General features: G+C 45.8%; 1 protein-coding gene across 2 annotated transcripts in view; it reads left to right on the forward strand.

Annotated features, from left to right (window-relative positions):
* The first annotated feature begins 854 nt into the window (after positions 1-854).
* The window catches only part of GRM3 (glutamate metabotropic receptor 3), a 36,537-nt gene continuing 21,937 nt past the window's right edge, over positions 855-15,454 (forward strand). For both annotated transcript variants that reach the window (XM_056846678.1, XM_056846679.1), the window contains exons 1-2: positions 855-1,381; positions 12,207-13,062. In XM_056846678.1, the coding sequence (XP_056702656.1) occupies positions 884-1,381; positions 12,207-13,062 (1,354 nt within the window). In that variant the 5' untranslated portion in view covers positions 855-883. The remainder of the gene's footprint in view (positions 1,382-12,206; positions 13,063-15,454) is intronic.

Below are 15,454 nucleotides of genomic sequence, written 5' to 3' on the forward strand. Positions count from 1 at the left end.
CTTAGAAATGAGCAGAGCTGTTAGGCAACCCCCAGGCAGGTCAGGAGAAGAAAACAGGGGCCTAGATCAGGGATCCTCAACCTTTTTAAGCCTGGCACAGCATGGTAGGCGCAGCCGCAAAATGGCTGCTGCAGGAGGTGGAGCCAGCCAGAAAATGGCTGCTGCAGCTTATCTTCAGTCATACCATGAAGATGCTTGGGTTGTGGTGGCAGCTGCTGTCAAAGCAACATTTTAAAAAATCTGCAAAGGAAAGGTGTCAGCAGGCACCATGCTGCCCATGGGCCTAGACTGTGTCCAGCTCTCCAGCGATACTCCTCTTTCGCATGATCAGAACTGGCAGCTTTGATCATGTGTTAAGCCTTAGGTGGAGGTCTTCTGGTGTGTGCTTCCTAGACAGGTACACGGCAGGGTTCCCTCCCTTCTGCGCTTCCTTCTTACCCCGCTGTTTCTGCTTGATCCACAAGCAGAAACTTGGTCATGCTGGCAAAGTAGCCATTGTGGCAAAGGGCCAAAAACCCCATGCAAAAACTTCCCGTGAACATGAGAGCCATGGGGGGAAAGCACATCAACTGGCCCATACATGCAAAGCCCTTGTGTTTCTGATGCAGGTGGCGATGCATACCTGTTCCTCCATTGGGCAGTCCAGTGGTGTATGACCAGGTTGCAGGGTCCCATGACACCTTGGAGACCAAAGCAGGATGTCTTCAGTGTGTGGGGGGGGGAAGCCACCATGTCTTTTACTTCAGCTTTTTCTAATTCCTTTCACCTCTTTAGAAACTTGATGGAAGACCCTGTGGGCTTGGTCCTCCCTTGCCAATGGGATGCTGCTTCATATATTTCAGCAATCTGCCCGGAGGTATGAAGGTCTCTAGCACTCTTACAGATGGTTCTTAAAGCTGCCAGAAGACAATTGCTGAAGATGTTTGCGAAGGCGCACGTGCTTGCTCTGGTCTTGTTTTCCAAAGGATCCTTCCTTTCACTAGGTGACCACAATTTTGTAAGGAAAGAAATAAAGATGGAAGGAGATCTGGTCTTTGGTGGTTTGTTCCCAATTAAAGAAAAAGGCGCTGGGGCCGAAGAATGTGGGAGAATCAACGAGGACCGAGGGATCCAGCGCTTGGAGGCCATGCTATTTGCTATTGATCAGATCAACAGGGACAGCCATTTGCTCCCAGGAATTAAGCTTGGGGTTCACATTTTGGACACCTGCTCCAGGGACACATACGCATTAGAACAGTCGCTGGAGTTTGTCAGGGCATCTTTGACTAAAGTGGATGAAGCTGAGTACATGTGTCCTGACGGGTCGTATGCAATTCAAGAAAACACCCCGCTACTCATTGCAGGTGTCATTGGAGGCTCTTACAGCAGCGTCTCCATACAGGTGAGACATCCAACTTTTAAAGGAAAAATTACTCATCCTTCACTCGCAGGAAGGAATTCAAGGGGAAACTTACCTGGGAGCCTGTTGCCATCAGGGAAATGATAGAAAGAATAGCTTATCCAGCTGTGGAATTAGAAAATGAGGCCACCCTGATAGATAGGGTTGCCAAGTCCCTCTTTGACACCAGCAGGAGGTTTTTGGGGCAGAGCCTGAGGAAGGCGGGGTTTGGGGAGGGGAGGGACTTCAATGCTATAGAGTCCAATTGCCAAAGCGGCCCTTTTCTCCAGGTGAACTGATCCCTATCAGTTGTAATAGCAGGAGATCTCCAGCTAGTACCTGGAGGTTGGCAACCCTAGTGATAGAGCAGAGACTCAGATTCAGGAGGAGAAAGCAAAGATGGTTGGATGGGAGTGGTTGTGAGAGTTGGATGTGTATGACTTAGGCGGGGCTGGATCAAGCTATTTTACTGCCCCCATCAGTTACACCACTGGTCCCCACCTCCTGTATGACCACGTCAAGCTCCAGAGACTCTAGCAATATTTCAGGGGCTTGGGGCAGATCTGCCAGAGGTGGTGCAGGTTTGGGAGGTGACAACTGGTAAATACTACAACTGTCGTCACAGTGGCACAAAGGAGAAAGGTGTGCCTCATCAGCACAGCCTGCACCTGTCCTGAGGAGTTCTACTCAAACCCAGCTGGCAGTCAGTGGCTTGGGCCTAGGAGGCAACAGCAGCTGCAAGTAACACCTGCTGTCTTCTGGGTGCTGTGTCAATGCTTTCTCCACATTGTGCAACCTCAAGCAACCTCAATATCTCTCCTGCAAAGCCTTGTGGGGATGGGGAGGCAGTCAGCAGATGTGGTCATTCTTCCTGTGCATTGTATTGGTGATTCATTCAAATGAATACCTTGTGGGCAGGTCTCCCATGACACACACTACAATTGCCAACCTCCATGTGGGACACGAAGTTCTCCTAGAATTACAATTGAACTCCAGACTACAGAGATCCGTTCCCCTGGAGAAAATGACAGCTTTGGAGGGCAGGCTCTATGGCATTATATCCCAATGAGGTCCCTCCTCCCCAAACTCTGCCCTCCCCAGGCTTCACCTCCAAATCTCCAGGACTTTCCCAACCCTGATTTGGCAACCCTGCGATATGCACCATTGAGCAGAGGCATGAGGTGTTTAAATGGGCTGTGTCACTACAGGTGGGGTTTTGCATTTTTAAAGGCTCTCCAGTCTAGAAAAAAATTCCCCACAAATAGAAAACACCACAGCTAGAGTTGGGCAGATCTAGAAGCTTTTACCCTGATATGCTTTTAAATGGTGGGGAACTTTTAAAAATGGCAAACCTGCCCCCCACCCGGAGGGACACCCAGAGCAGAAGCTCAGAAGATGATCAGAAGATGTAAAGACAGGTCCTGTCTCACTAACCTATTAGAGTTTTTTGAAAGCGTCAATAAGCATGTGGACAGAAATGAGCCTGTGGAAATTGTGTATTTGAATTTCCAAAAAGCTTTTGACAAAGTCCCCCACCAAAGACTGCTAAGCAAACTTCATAGTCATGGGCTAAGAGGACAAGTCCTCTTATGGATTGAGAGCTGGCTGAAAAATAGGAAGCAGAGAGTAGGAATCAATGGTCAGTTCTCACAATAGCGGGATGTGAGCAGTGGGGTCCCTCAGGGATCTGTGTTGGGACCGGTGCTTTTCAACCTGTTCATCAATGACCTGGAGTTGGGATTAAACAGTGAAGTAGCCAAGTTTGCAGATGACACCAAATTATTTAGGGTGGTTAAAACAAAATCAGACTGTGAAGAGCTCCAGAAGGATCTCTGCATACTGGAAGAATGGGCATTAAAATGGCAAATGAGATTCAATGTGAGCAAGTGTAAAGTGATGCATATTGGGGCAAAAAATCCCAACTTCACATATACACTGATGGCATCTGTGCAGGCAGCGACAGATCAAGAAAGGGATCTTGGGGTGGTAGTGGATAGCTCAATGAAGATGTCAACCCAGTGTGAAGCTGCTGTAAAAAAGGCAAATTCCATGCTGGCCATAATTAGACGAGGAATAGAGAATAAAACTGCTGATATCATACTGCCCTTGTACAAATCTATGGTGAGACCACACTTGGAATACTTTGTACAGTTCTGGTCACCGCACCTAAGAAAGGATATTACAGAGCTTGAGAAGGTGCAGAAAAGAGCAACCAAAATGATTAGGGGACCAGAGCAACTGTCCTATGGGGAGCGGTTAAGACGCTTAGGGCTGTTTAGCTTGGAAAGAAGGCGGCTAAGGGGAGACATGATAGAGGTCTATAAAATTATGCATGGTTTGGAGAGAGTGCACAGGGAGAACTTTTTCTCCCTCTCCCATAATACTAGAACACAAGATCATCTGTTGAAGCTGGAGGGTGAGAGATTCAAAACAGATAAAAGGAAGTATTTTTTCACACAACGCATAGTTAAATTGTGGAACTCCCTGCCCCAGGATGTGGTGATGGCTGCCAACATGGAAGGCTTTAAGAGGGGAGTAGACATATTCATGGAGGAAAGGGGTATTCATGGCTATTAGTTAAAATGGATACTAGTCATGCTGCATACCTATTCTCTCTAGTATCAGAGGAGTGTGCCTATTATTTGGGGTGCTATGGAACACAGGCAGGATGGTGCTGCTGCAGTCATCTTGTTTGTGGCTTCCTAAAGGCACCTGGTTGGCCACTGTGTGAACAGACTGCTAGACTTGATGGGCCTTGGACTGATCCAGTAGGGCCTTTCTTATGTTTTATGTTCTTATGATCTTCACACCTAGGCAGGACTAAATGGGTGCAGGCTATCCTTCAGGAACCCTGAAAGTTTCATTTGTGGTATTTGATATGTGGCAGCTGATTACCCTGTTCAAATCTGCCCTAGTGAATGCCTCATAAACATCATGTAGGGTTGCCAACCTCTGGGTGGGGCCTGGAAATCTCCCTGAATTACAACTGATCTTCAGACTACAGAGATGAGTTTCTGTGGAGGAAATGGCAGCTTTGAAGGGTGAAGGGAACTCACATCTCTGTTGAGTTCCCTTCCCTTTCCCAAACCCCATTCTCCCCAGGTTCTTCCCCAAATCTCCAGAAGCTGGCAACCCGATCATACTGTTATTTCCATCTTTTCATCTTTGCAGCTGCAGACTGTGAAATGGCTGACTTGGTTAGCTGACTTTATTGGACAGATTTTCAAATAAATAAACAGTGCGTTCCTGGAAATTTGGGAGTGAAATTGTATAATCGCATCGCTGTGATATTATAAGAGTTTATTGCGTTCCATTAAAGCAGCTTCTAATGACATTTATGCCTGTGGGGAAAATGATTTAAAAATAACCCTGAGAAATGAAACAGTGTCTGTTTGGAATTATCACCTGCCAGCCATCTTGGAAATTAAACTGCAAAAGACCTGGCTAAAGATTCATTGTCACCCTAGGAAAACCATACCTTTGTTAGCAAAGCAGAACAGTTGGAGTGGAGGCACTTTCTTCCAAAGGAAAGCACCAGATCCTTATCTTCTTCACCCCAACTGAGAAGCCTTGTCTTCGCATACTGAACACTAAATGTATGTCATTGCCTGCAGACAACGGCCTTCTGCTGTTGGCGTCACACAGGAATTCCCAGGCTTTTCACTCCCACCCACCCCCAGGCAACTGATCATGAGCCATTAAATGACTGAAGGTGCCTGGGGCCCAAAATATCCCACCCCCAGAAGATGCTGTGTGATATGTGTCTGCTCTGGCCCTGTCACCTTCCATGAGGCAGGCAGTTCTGCAAGATCTCTGAATCTGTTGTGATTGGATTATCCAGTTATTCCTGATGAAAAGAGAAAGCAGAATTAACCACCTTCAGATGACGCTGCCTTATGGGTCTCACTGCTCGTGCTTCTGCTCAGGGCTGCTTCTCTGTGGCACAACGAGGAGGGTGCTGATGCACCATAGGTATCATTGCCAACTCTGAGTTGGGAAATTCCTGGAGATTTGGGGGAGGATCCTGGGGAGGGCAGGGTTTGATGATGGGAGGGGCCTCGGCAGGATGTAACGCCCTCCAAAGCAGCCATTTTCTCCAGAGGAACTGATCTCTGTCATCTGGAGAGCAGTTGTAATTCGGGGAGATCTCCAGATCCCAATAACTTGGAAAGCTGACTTGTATGCTATTACAGAATGTGGTGGCTATTGGAAATGGCTTATTTTTCATCTTTATTCTCTGAGCTGAAGTCCTCTGAATAAACCTCACCAAGCTTTATCTCTAAACCTTCTTTCTTCCTTTCTTCCTTTCTTCCTTTCTTCCTTTCTTCCTTCCTTCCTTTTGCCACTTTCCCACCCAAAGTGGCAAACATCAAACATTAAAATATTTCAACATTAAAATGGCTTTAAAATAAAGTATATATAAAATAGCCCTGACCTGGGTGGCCCAGGCCTGATCTCATCAGATCTGAGAAGTTAAGCATGGTCAGCCCTGGTTAATATTTGCATGAGAAACCACCAAGGAATACCAGGGGTGTGAGGCAGAGGCAGGCAATGGCGAGCCACCTCTGTTAGTCTCTTGCCTTGAAAACCCTACTGGGTTGCCATAAGTTGGCTGTGACTTGATGGCACTTTGCACACACTTCTATAAAATAAGCTATTCAGTAAAACCATAAATACACATAACAGCACAACCAGGGAGGAGGGCCAATAAGAGTTATTGTGGGGTATGCCAAACAAAACAAAACAAGTCACCTGAAAACAATGACAGAGGGAGACAGACACATCTGGAGAGTCCCTCAGTCTTTAAGCCTGTTTGTAAATTTTTGCCTTCTTGAAAAAGGGAACTCTGGAGCTGAGTTGATAAATCCGGCCCTTCAAGAAAGAGAATACCCCCCTCACTTTGCCTCTTTGCAGGCAGCCAGTTGCACGGGGTCAGTGCCAACCTAGGAAAGCCTCTCGCCCTTGTCTACACTGATCTCTCATCACTCAGTGAAGGAGCACAGAGCAGAGTCTCTCCAACTAACCTGAGCAGTCAGGAAGGGAGGGAGAGAGAGAGAGAGAGAGGATTTCAGTACCCAGACTTTAGGTTAACGTTTCAACTTCAACCTCCTGCCCTAACTACTAGTTAACAATAATGTCAGTCCACTTTGCAAGGGGAATAACTGAGATGATGAAGTGTTTTGAACACTGAAATCCTATGGCACTGTTAAGAATGGTTATTAATGAAAAATTAGTCCACATATTCTATTTATTTAAAGTATTTAATTCCAATGGGATACATATTATTTCCTATATAAAGGTTGTGTTTATAGGAATTATTAAAATGCTCTCATCTCTGGCCTGAAGGCTATCCCTTGACAATGCAAATATCTGCAAGTTGTGAGTCTTTAGTATATGAAAGCCAGTGGTTAGAGTGGTGGGCTAGGATCTGGGAGAGCCCGCTCTGCCATGTAAATTTGCTGAGCGGCCTTGGGCCAGTCATGCACCCTCAGACTAGCCTTACCTCACAGGGTTAAGAGGATAAAATGGAGAATGATATAAGCTGCTTTGGGTCACCATTTAGAAGAAAGGTGGCATATAAAAGAAGTACATAAATAAATAATAGATCCCGAAATTATCAATCTATCTTTCAAACGTGGGACATGTAATGTTGTAGTATAGCCTGATCTCATCAGATCTTGGAAGCTAAGCAGGGCCGGTACTTGGAAGGGAGCCCTCAAGGGAAGACTCTGTAGGGGAAGGCAATGGCAAACCACCTCTGCTGAATCGCTTGCCTTGAAAGCCCCACCAGGGGTCACCATGAGTTAACTGCGACCTGACGGCACTTTACACACACACCTTTCAAACAACCACACATGAGATTGAAAATGTAAAGGCAACTTTTAAGAAATTGCCTTTGTTTCTGCCTTTTAAAAAAATAGAGTCCTGCAACAATGCTTGGCTGCTATCTACTCCTGGCACTTTGTTGCCATCTTCCCTCCTGTGGCTCCTCCACCTGACTTCTGCAAATTGCACATTTCATCCTCTGTTTCCAACTGTCCCCTTTCTCCATGGGCCTTAGTGGGATAAGGAACATGTCATTTGGAAGGTTCTTTCATCGCTTCTTGGCCTTTTGACTAAGATCAAGTGTAGTGTGGAAGGTTCTTTCCTTTTCCACAATTAAAATATGTATGTGTGTAAAGTGCCAGCCATTAGCAGCCAACTTATGGCAACCCCAGCAAGGAGCTTTCAAGGCAAGTGAGAAGCAGAGGTGGTTTGCCATTGCTTTCCTCTGCAGAGTCCTCCTTTGAGGGCTCCCTCCCAAGTACCGACCCTGCTTAGCTTCTGAGATCTGACGAGATTGGGCTTTACAATGCTGCCTTCCCTCCCACAATTAAAATATACAAGGAATAGAATCACAGATTCATAGAGTTGGAAGGGACCACCAGGGTCATCTAGTCCAACCTCCTGCACAATGCAGGAAACTCACAACTACCTCCCCCACACACACCCAGTGACCCCTAGAAGATGACCAAGATGCCCTCCCTCCCATGAACTGCCCAAGGTCATAGAATCAGCATTGATATTGAATAATATTAAAGATAACATATAATTACAAAATTAAAAGAAAATAGCAAAATGTTGTCATCCTTCTGTAATTCACTTAATGTGTGAATTTGAAGGCAGATCTCTGCCCATGTAACTTTTCTGGCCATATTACAGGTTTTAAATTTTTTACTGCTTCTCAGTAACAGGATTTTAATTGGCTCTGCAGATCAGATTATGCTCTGAATTCTCCGATTGAGTCAGGGTGTGATCGTTGTGCTGGGTTGGGGGGGAGTCATGTTTACTATTCAATTTTTTTTTCCATCGGGGGAATGATGAGGAAAACAAGAATTGGACAGCAGGAGCTCTAGGAAACAATCAGCCAGCCAGCTGTCCAGATGGAAATCAAAGGGCATTATAAATGCTGCTACAAATTTACAACCAAGGGAAAGATGTTCTCTCGCTTGAAGAATGTCAATTATTTCGTGATTTTTGCAGTATGCACAGTGAAACCAAAAATCCTCCATGAAGTGAATATCCGCTATGACACTCTCTCTAGTAGGGTTGCCAGGTCCCTTGTCACCACCAGCGGGAGGTTTTTGGGGCGGAGCCTGAGGAGGGTGGGGTTTGTGGAGGGGAGGGACTTCAATGCCATAGAGTCCAATTGCCAAAGCGGTCATTTTCTCCAGGTGAACTGACCTCTATTGGCTGGAGATCAGCTGTAATAGCAGGAGATCTCCAACTACTACCTGGAGGTTGGCATACTCTACTCTCTAGAGTATGCCTATTGGTTTTTATAGGGATATTCTGGAATATGTGGTTGCAAAATCAATTTGTACAAAGGGAAGGCAGCATGGTATATCCCGATCTCATCAGATCTTGGAAGCTAAGCAGGGTTGGTACTTGGGAGGGAGCCCTCAAAGGAAGTCTTTGCAGAGGAAAGCAATGGCAAACCACCTCTGCTTCTCACTTGCCTTGAAAGCTCCTTGCTGGGGTCATCTTAAATTGGCTGCTACTTGACGGCACTTTACACACACACATATTTTAATTGTGGGAAAGGAAAGGACCTTCCAAATGACATGTTCCTTATCCCACTAAGGCCCATGGAGAAAGGGGACAGTTGGAAACAGAGGATGAAATGTGCAATTTGCAGAAGTCAGGTGGAGGAGCCACAGGAGGGAAGATGGCAACAAAGTGCCGGGAGAGGATAGCAGCCAAGCATTCTTGCTGGGGTTGCCATAAGCTGGCTGAGACTTTACACGCACACATACATCTTCTGTATCTAAATAAGATGCAACAACCCTTCATTCCCCTTTGATGGGTGTTTGCCTTCTCCGCATAATTTCTATTCTGGATCCAGGGATTAATGAATGTTCATAAAGCCCACCACCCCACCCCAAGAGCACATGGCTTGCATACAGATTGGATGTTCAAAATCTCAATCACCCAGATAAAGGACTGTAGACAGCAAGGCTGGGAAATACCTCTGTGTAAGATTGCAGGGAGTCATTGTCAGACTATTGAGCTAGTTGGACCTGTGAACTTTGTATGTCCCAATGCAGTTCTCCAACTACATCCCTTCAAAGCATGGGAACACCTCACATGTTTAAATGATCCACCTGGTTGCTGGTGTGTATGCAGGGAAATTCTCATGCACCGCTATGTGCTTCCTAAGGCACATAGGGGAGCATGAGAATGTGGTTGAATTGCATGGAGGACTGTATCATGCATCCAATTGAAGGTCTGAATGGGCCTTAATTCTTGCCTGTCAAGATATGCAGGGCTGCTTTTGGTGCAAGGACAATATACACAGTCTAGCACTTTAAGATACCATGTCCTTTTTCTGCTACTCACATACCCTCAACAGATATTTCTTTGCCAGAAAAAAATAAACTAAAACTATTGCATATTTATCTACAGCAGGTTCTTGATATTAAAGCCATTGTGGTGTAGTGGTTAAGAGCAGTGGACTCTAATCTTGAGAACTGGGTTTGATTCCCCGCTCCTTCACATGGAGCCCTACCTGTAAACCATCATCCAGTTCTGCGCAAGGAAGGAAGAGAACTGCAAGGAGACCAGCCACTCCAGGCAAGGAAGCTTCCTTACACTACTGGCCAGAGCAGATCAAGTGATACTCCATGATCCATAAAATAAAAAAAACCCTTACAGAGCAGGTTTATTCAATAACAGGGCCGGCCCAAGGTTTCTTGTTTGTTTTGTTTTTTGACCCACTAGCCAAACTATGATTCCTCTCCCATTCAACAGAGAGAAAAGTGAGAAGTCTAGAATGAGCATTTTACTTACTGGGTCTTCAACATGAACGATGCAAAAATAAAAACAGAGAAGCTCTGCCAAAGCCCTCCATATTTCATTATGGCATCGACAGATAACTAGAGTAAACAGTTGTGGAGATTCTAGAAGCCAGTTAATGCCACACTTTCCTTTGAGCCAGTGGAGGAGGTTCCCATCACCACCTCAAAAGCTGGCTCCCTAGGCGATCACTAGGTTTGCCTAGTGATTAGACTGGCCCTGCTCATTAGTATAAGCTACTAGGAAAGGCCACTGGTTGCCCTCACCGAAAGCTACACCACAGCCAGGATTGGCATTCCTGGGGTTGGGTCCCTCTGGTTCTTGCCTGAAACATACAGGGCACAGGATCTTGTGTCATGGGGGTCTTTTCCCGCTTGGATGGTGCACATGCCTTGCTATTAAAGTTGTCAGTGCCCCATTCATAAGTATTATTGTGAATAGTAAGTATAATTGTGCACCACTCTGAATGGGGGGAAGATCTCCAGAGATCTCCAGGAATTTTGCTGGAATTTTGCTGTTTGTTCTCTTTATTATACTTGTTATACCTGTCTGGTTTTTTTTTTCCTGTTCTCTATTAATTTTCCATTGGTTACAACTGGAAGGTAGCTCAGTTCTACCTGTGACCTGCTTTCCAGCCTACTGATAAGAGTTTCATGGGGACTGTATGGGATCCCCCCTCCCAAATTTCAGGAAGTTAGAATGTCCTTCTTATCAGACAGCAAGTTATCAGAATAATGATCAGATCCAAATGTTTCTAATAGCTACCATACATTAGAAAATAGATGTGATTTGGGTCAAATGTTTACTACATAGTAAGTGAACATATATTCCTAAAGATCACACTGATGCACAGGTACATACAGCATGGTGTAGTGGTTAAGAGTGGTGTTTTGGAGTGGTGGACTCTGATCTGGAGAACCGGGTTTGATTCCCCACTCCTTCACATGAGCGGCGGAGGCTAATCTGGTAAACTGGATTTATTCCCCTACTCCTCCACATGAAGCCAGCTTGGTGACTTTGGGCAAGTCACAGCTCTGTTAGAGTTCTCTCAGCCCTACCTATCTCACAAGGTGTCTGTTGTGGGGAAGGGGAGGGAAGATGATTGTAAGCCGGTTTGAGTCTCCCTTAAATGGTAGAGAAAGTCTGCATATAAAAACCAACTCTTCTTCTTCTCTAATGCAGCTGGGTCTATGGCTGCATGCTGCTACAGTGGGGAATGAAGATTTGTTCTTCAAATTCTTGGAACACTAAGCGCTAGTTCCCACTTATATGTACATCATAGTTGATGACTTGCAGCTGAAAATGTAAAGTGATTCCCTTGAAAGAAGGGTTGCCAGGTGCCTCCATGCCATTGGTGGGAGCTTCGTGAGGGCAGGGCTGGCGATCTCTGCCTACACGGCATGATGAGATCACTTCCAGGTTTACCCTGGAAGTGCTGACATCATGTGGGATGCTCTAGCACATTCCTCCAAAAACCATAGAGTTTTGGGGGGAGCGTGCTAGAGCATCCCTTTTGTAATGCCGGCGCTTCCAGGGTAAACCTGGAATTGGTGTCATTGCATGCGTGCAGATTGCCATCACCCCCCTCAGCTGGCCAGCTTCCACCCGCCAACCAGCTAAGGGGCAGCGGGCAGCCCAGTTAACTGGTGGGCAATTGCATGTGGGAACTCTACTTGAAAGGTTCAGGTGATACAAGGACTGTATGAATGCTCTGTCTTTCATCTGTTAACAGAACATTCATGCTCACAGATCACCACATGATGCTCTAGTGATTGAGTGATAAAGATGCATTGGGGGCTTATGCTGAACTGTAATTCTCGTAGTGGTGTAATATGCTCTTGCAATGCATTCCTGTCACCAAATGCACCAACAGGGCTACTTGCCATACATTCAAACTTCCAAGGTAAACTTCTATAAAAGAGCTGGAACCCACAATTTGGTTTGAGGTAGCAGTTGGTTCATATAAGCACCTGTGTATTTTTTCCTTTTTCAGGTTGCGAATTTACTAAGGCTCTTCCAGATTCCTCAAATAAGCTACGCATCCACCAGTGCCAAGCTGAGCGACAAGTCCCGCTACGACTATTTTGCACGGACGGTGCCCCCTGACTTTTATCAAGCAAAGGCAATGGCAGAGATCCTAAGGTTCTTTAACTGGACCTATGTATCGACGGTCGCTTCTGAAGGCGACTACGGAGAAACAGGAATCGAGGCCTTTGAACAAGAGGCCCGACTCCGCAACATATGCATCGCTACCTCTGAGAAGGTTGGCCGCTCCAACATTCGAAAATCCTATGACAGTGTCATCCGCGAGCTGCTCCAGAAACCCAATGCAAAAGTGATTGTCCTCTTTATGCGCAGTGATGACTCTCGGGAGCTCATTGCTGCAGCCAACCGATTCAATGTGTCCTTTACGTGGGTTGCCAGCGATGGGTGGGGGGCCCAGGAGAGTGTCGTAAAGGGCAATGAGCCCGTAGCTTATGGGGCAATAACCTTAGAGCTTGCTTCCCATCCCGTGAAAGAATTTGACCGATATTTCCAAAGCCTCACTCCAGCCAACAACCATCGTAATCCATGGTTCAAAGATTTCTGGGAGCAGAAATTTCAGTGTAGCCTTCAGAACAAAAAATCTCACACAAAAGCCTGCGACAAACACTTATCTATTAACAGTTCCAACTATGAACAAGAATCCAAGATCATGTTTGTGGTGAACGCTGTATACGCAATGGCCCATGCCTTGCATAAAATGCAACGGACCTTGTGTCCAAACACAACCAAGCTCTGTGATGCTATGAGGCATTTGGATGGCAAGAAGGTCTACAAAGACTACCTGCTGAAAGTCAACTTCACAGGTAAAAGCTCAGCAGCTCTCCTTTGATATACCTGCACTGCTAATAGAAAAAAAAATTCAATACTAGCTTTCTTAGTAGCAGTTTTTCAACTCCACAAAAGAAGTCATCCCTGCTTTAGTTTTTGATGGTCATTTTAGAATTGTCTGGTTGAGTGGTGGGAAAAAATGCAGCTTCCTGTACTTGCAGTGTAGGAGCTTGGCAACTGCGGTTTGTCCTATGGCAGTTTCATGGTTCACATATTAGATGTTCAGGAGTCAGGCCTAAGGTCATATCTGCAATCTGGTAGGGTTGCTAACCTCCAGGTGGGACCTGGAGTTCTCCTGGAGTTACAACTGATCTCCAGACTACAGAGATCATCTCCTGGAGAAATTGTAGCTTTGAAGGGTGGACTTACAGCATCACATCCCATATGAGGTCCCGCCTTTCCTTTAACTGCACCATCCCCAGGTTCTGTGCCCAAATCTCCAGGAATTTCCAAACCTGGAGTTAGCAACCCTAGCACTCTGCCATGAAACTGTCTAGATGGCCTTGGGTAGATCACTGACTCTTAACCTAAGCTACTTGACAGGATTGCTGTGTTGATAAAATCGGTAGTTTCAGTACGCCTGAACTTCTTGGTGGAAAAGAATATATGCCATTGGGGGAAAATAAACTAAGCAGGGGAAATGAGGAGGCATTTGCTTATCAAAATCTTTGAAATTCGAGTTATTAAATATAATTCCTATGATTGGGCTCCCAGATCTAGGAGTCCATTTTGGGGTTTATCTCCAGTTTTCCCAATAGCAACTCTCAGTAGCAAGCCACTTAACCCCTGTTTTTATAGCTGAGGGACCCTCAGTGTACTTTGTTTTAGTCGTAGGAGATTCTTCAGAAATAAATGATGCTAAGCCCCCAAGCAGCCACATACCCTTAGCTGCTCTGAATCAGAGCTGCTTGCCTAATCCAGAGGCTCTGGTACATGCAGGGGGGAGGTTCTCCAGTTTCACATGAAGCTGCTGAACACTGAAGAGGGTGTGCTTTACAGCTCCTTTAAGATTTGCATCCCTGACCAGTGAGTGGTGGTGGTCAGTAGCTCCAGAGAAATGGAAGCCAAAGGGAGTGACAAATTAATAATGTGAGGAACAAAGTTCACAGCTAAACTGAGGGGGGTATTGCCTAACAGCAATCCTTAGAAAGTGCTCTGTGGTACAGATGAAGGACCTGAGCACCAGAAAGCATGTCCTTGAGGGTTGTTGTCATAGGTAATAGTCTCTAATATTTGCCAACTGCAGTCCCTCCATCATGAGATGAGTCTCAGTAATCCTACCATCATGAGATGAGCTCCATTACACACTGCTGTGTGGACCACATGGTAAGTAATTCTGCACAACCAGTGGAATGGGGATCACTTGCCACTGGAGCATAAAACTGGAAAGGTGTTTTGGCTTCATCTCCTATGTCAACATGACATGGGCTCCTGTACAAAGGCTGCAGTCAGGCAGGGGAAGTCAGAGAAGGGAGAAAGGGAGTGACCAATCTCACATTGAGGAGGAAGAAGCATAGCATATGGGTCCATGGAGGCTCCTGGTTCAGGTGGCCCTAAATCTGCAAAGGAGAGGCAGAAGCCATGAGAGGAAAAAAGGGTTCCTACACGAATTCAGGCGGCTTAAAGTCTCCAGCCGTCCAAGATCCTGATGGTGCCCGAATTCTTCATTTCCAGGGAAGATGGTATGAGCATTGGACAGAACTGATGGCCACTGAGCATTGGTCTAGGAATTCTGAGTGTGCTTGCAAAATATGCCTGAAGGGATATTTTAGCTTCACCCCCTTGTGCTCTGGTCCCATCCCTCTGACACTTCCTCTCCAATTGTGTCTCTGCTCTTACTCATTCCCTCACATGTCCAATCACATGACTTGTTTACAGTGCAGGAGATTATTTGGTCTCCACCTATCTGCTGAAGCAAACCACTCAGAGCCTATGTAACTCCCCTTTTATACCTGTCATGAAGGCTCAGAAAGCCCAGAAGTTCCAAATGTCATTCTCTAGCATGTCTGGTTCCTATGGTGACAAAAGCCATTCCCAGAATTCATTGTTACTGAAGCCAAATACTGATGTCATAGTATGGGGCAGTTTTTGGGGGGTTGTTGTTATACTTCTGAGTGGACATTTGTCTCCCACAATGTTGTTGTTTTTTGCCAAGCATCTACAGCTTATAATCATAGAATCATAGAGCTGGAAGGGGCCATACAGGCCAGCATCTAGTCCAAACCACTGCTCAATGCAGGTTCAACCTAAAGCATCCCTGACAAGTCTCGGTCCAGCCACTGCTTGAACATGTACAGTGAGGGGGAGCGCACCACCTCCTTAGACAGCTGATCCCACTGCTGAACTACTCTTACTGTTAAAAAAAAA

The sequence above is a fragment of the Euleptes europaea genome, chromosome 3 (genome assembly GCF_029931775.1).
Source record: "Euleptes europaea isolate rEulEur1 chromosome 3, rEulEur1.hap1, whole genome shotgun sequence".
NCBI classification, from domain to species: Eukaryota; Metazoa; Chordata; class Lepidosauria; order Squamata; family Sphaerodactylidae; genus Euleptes; species Euleptes europaea.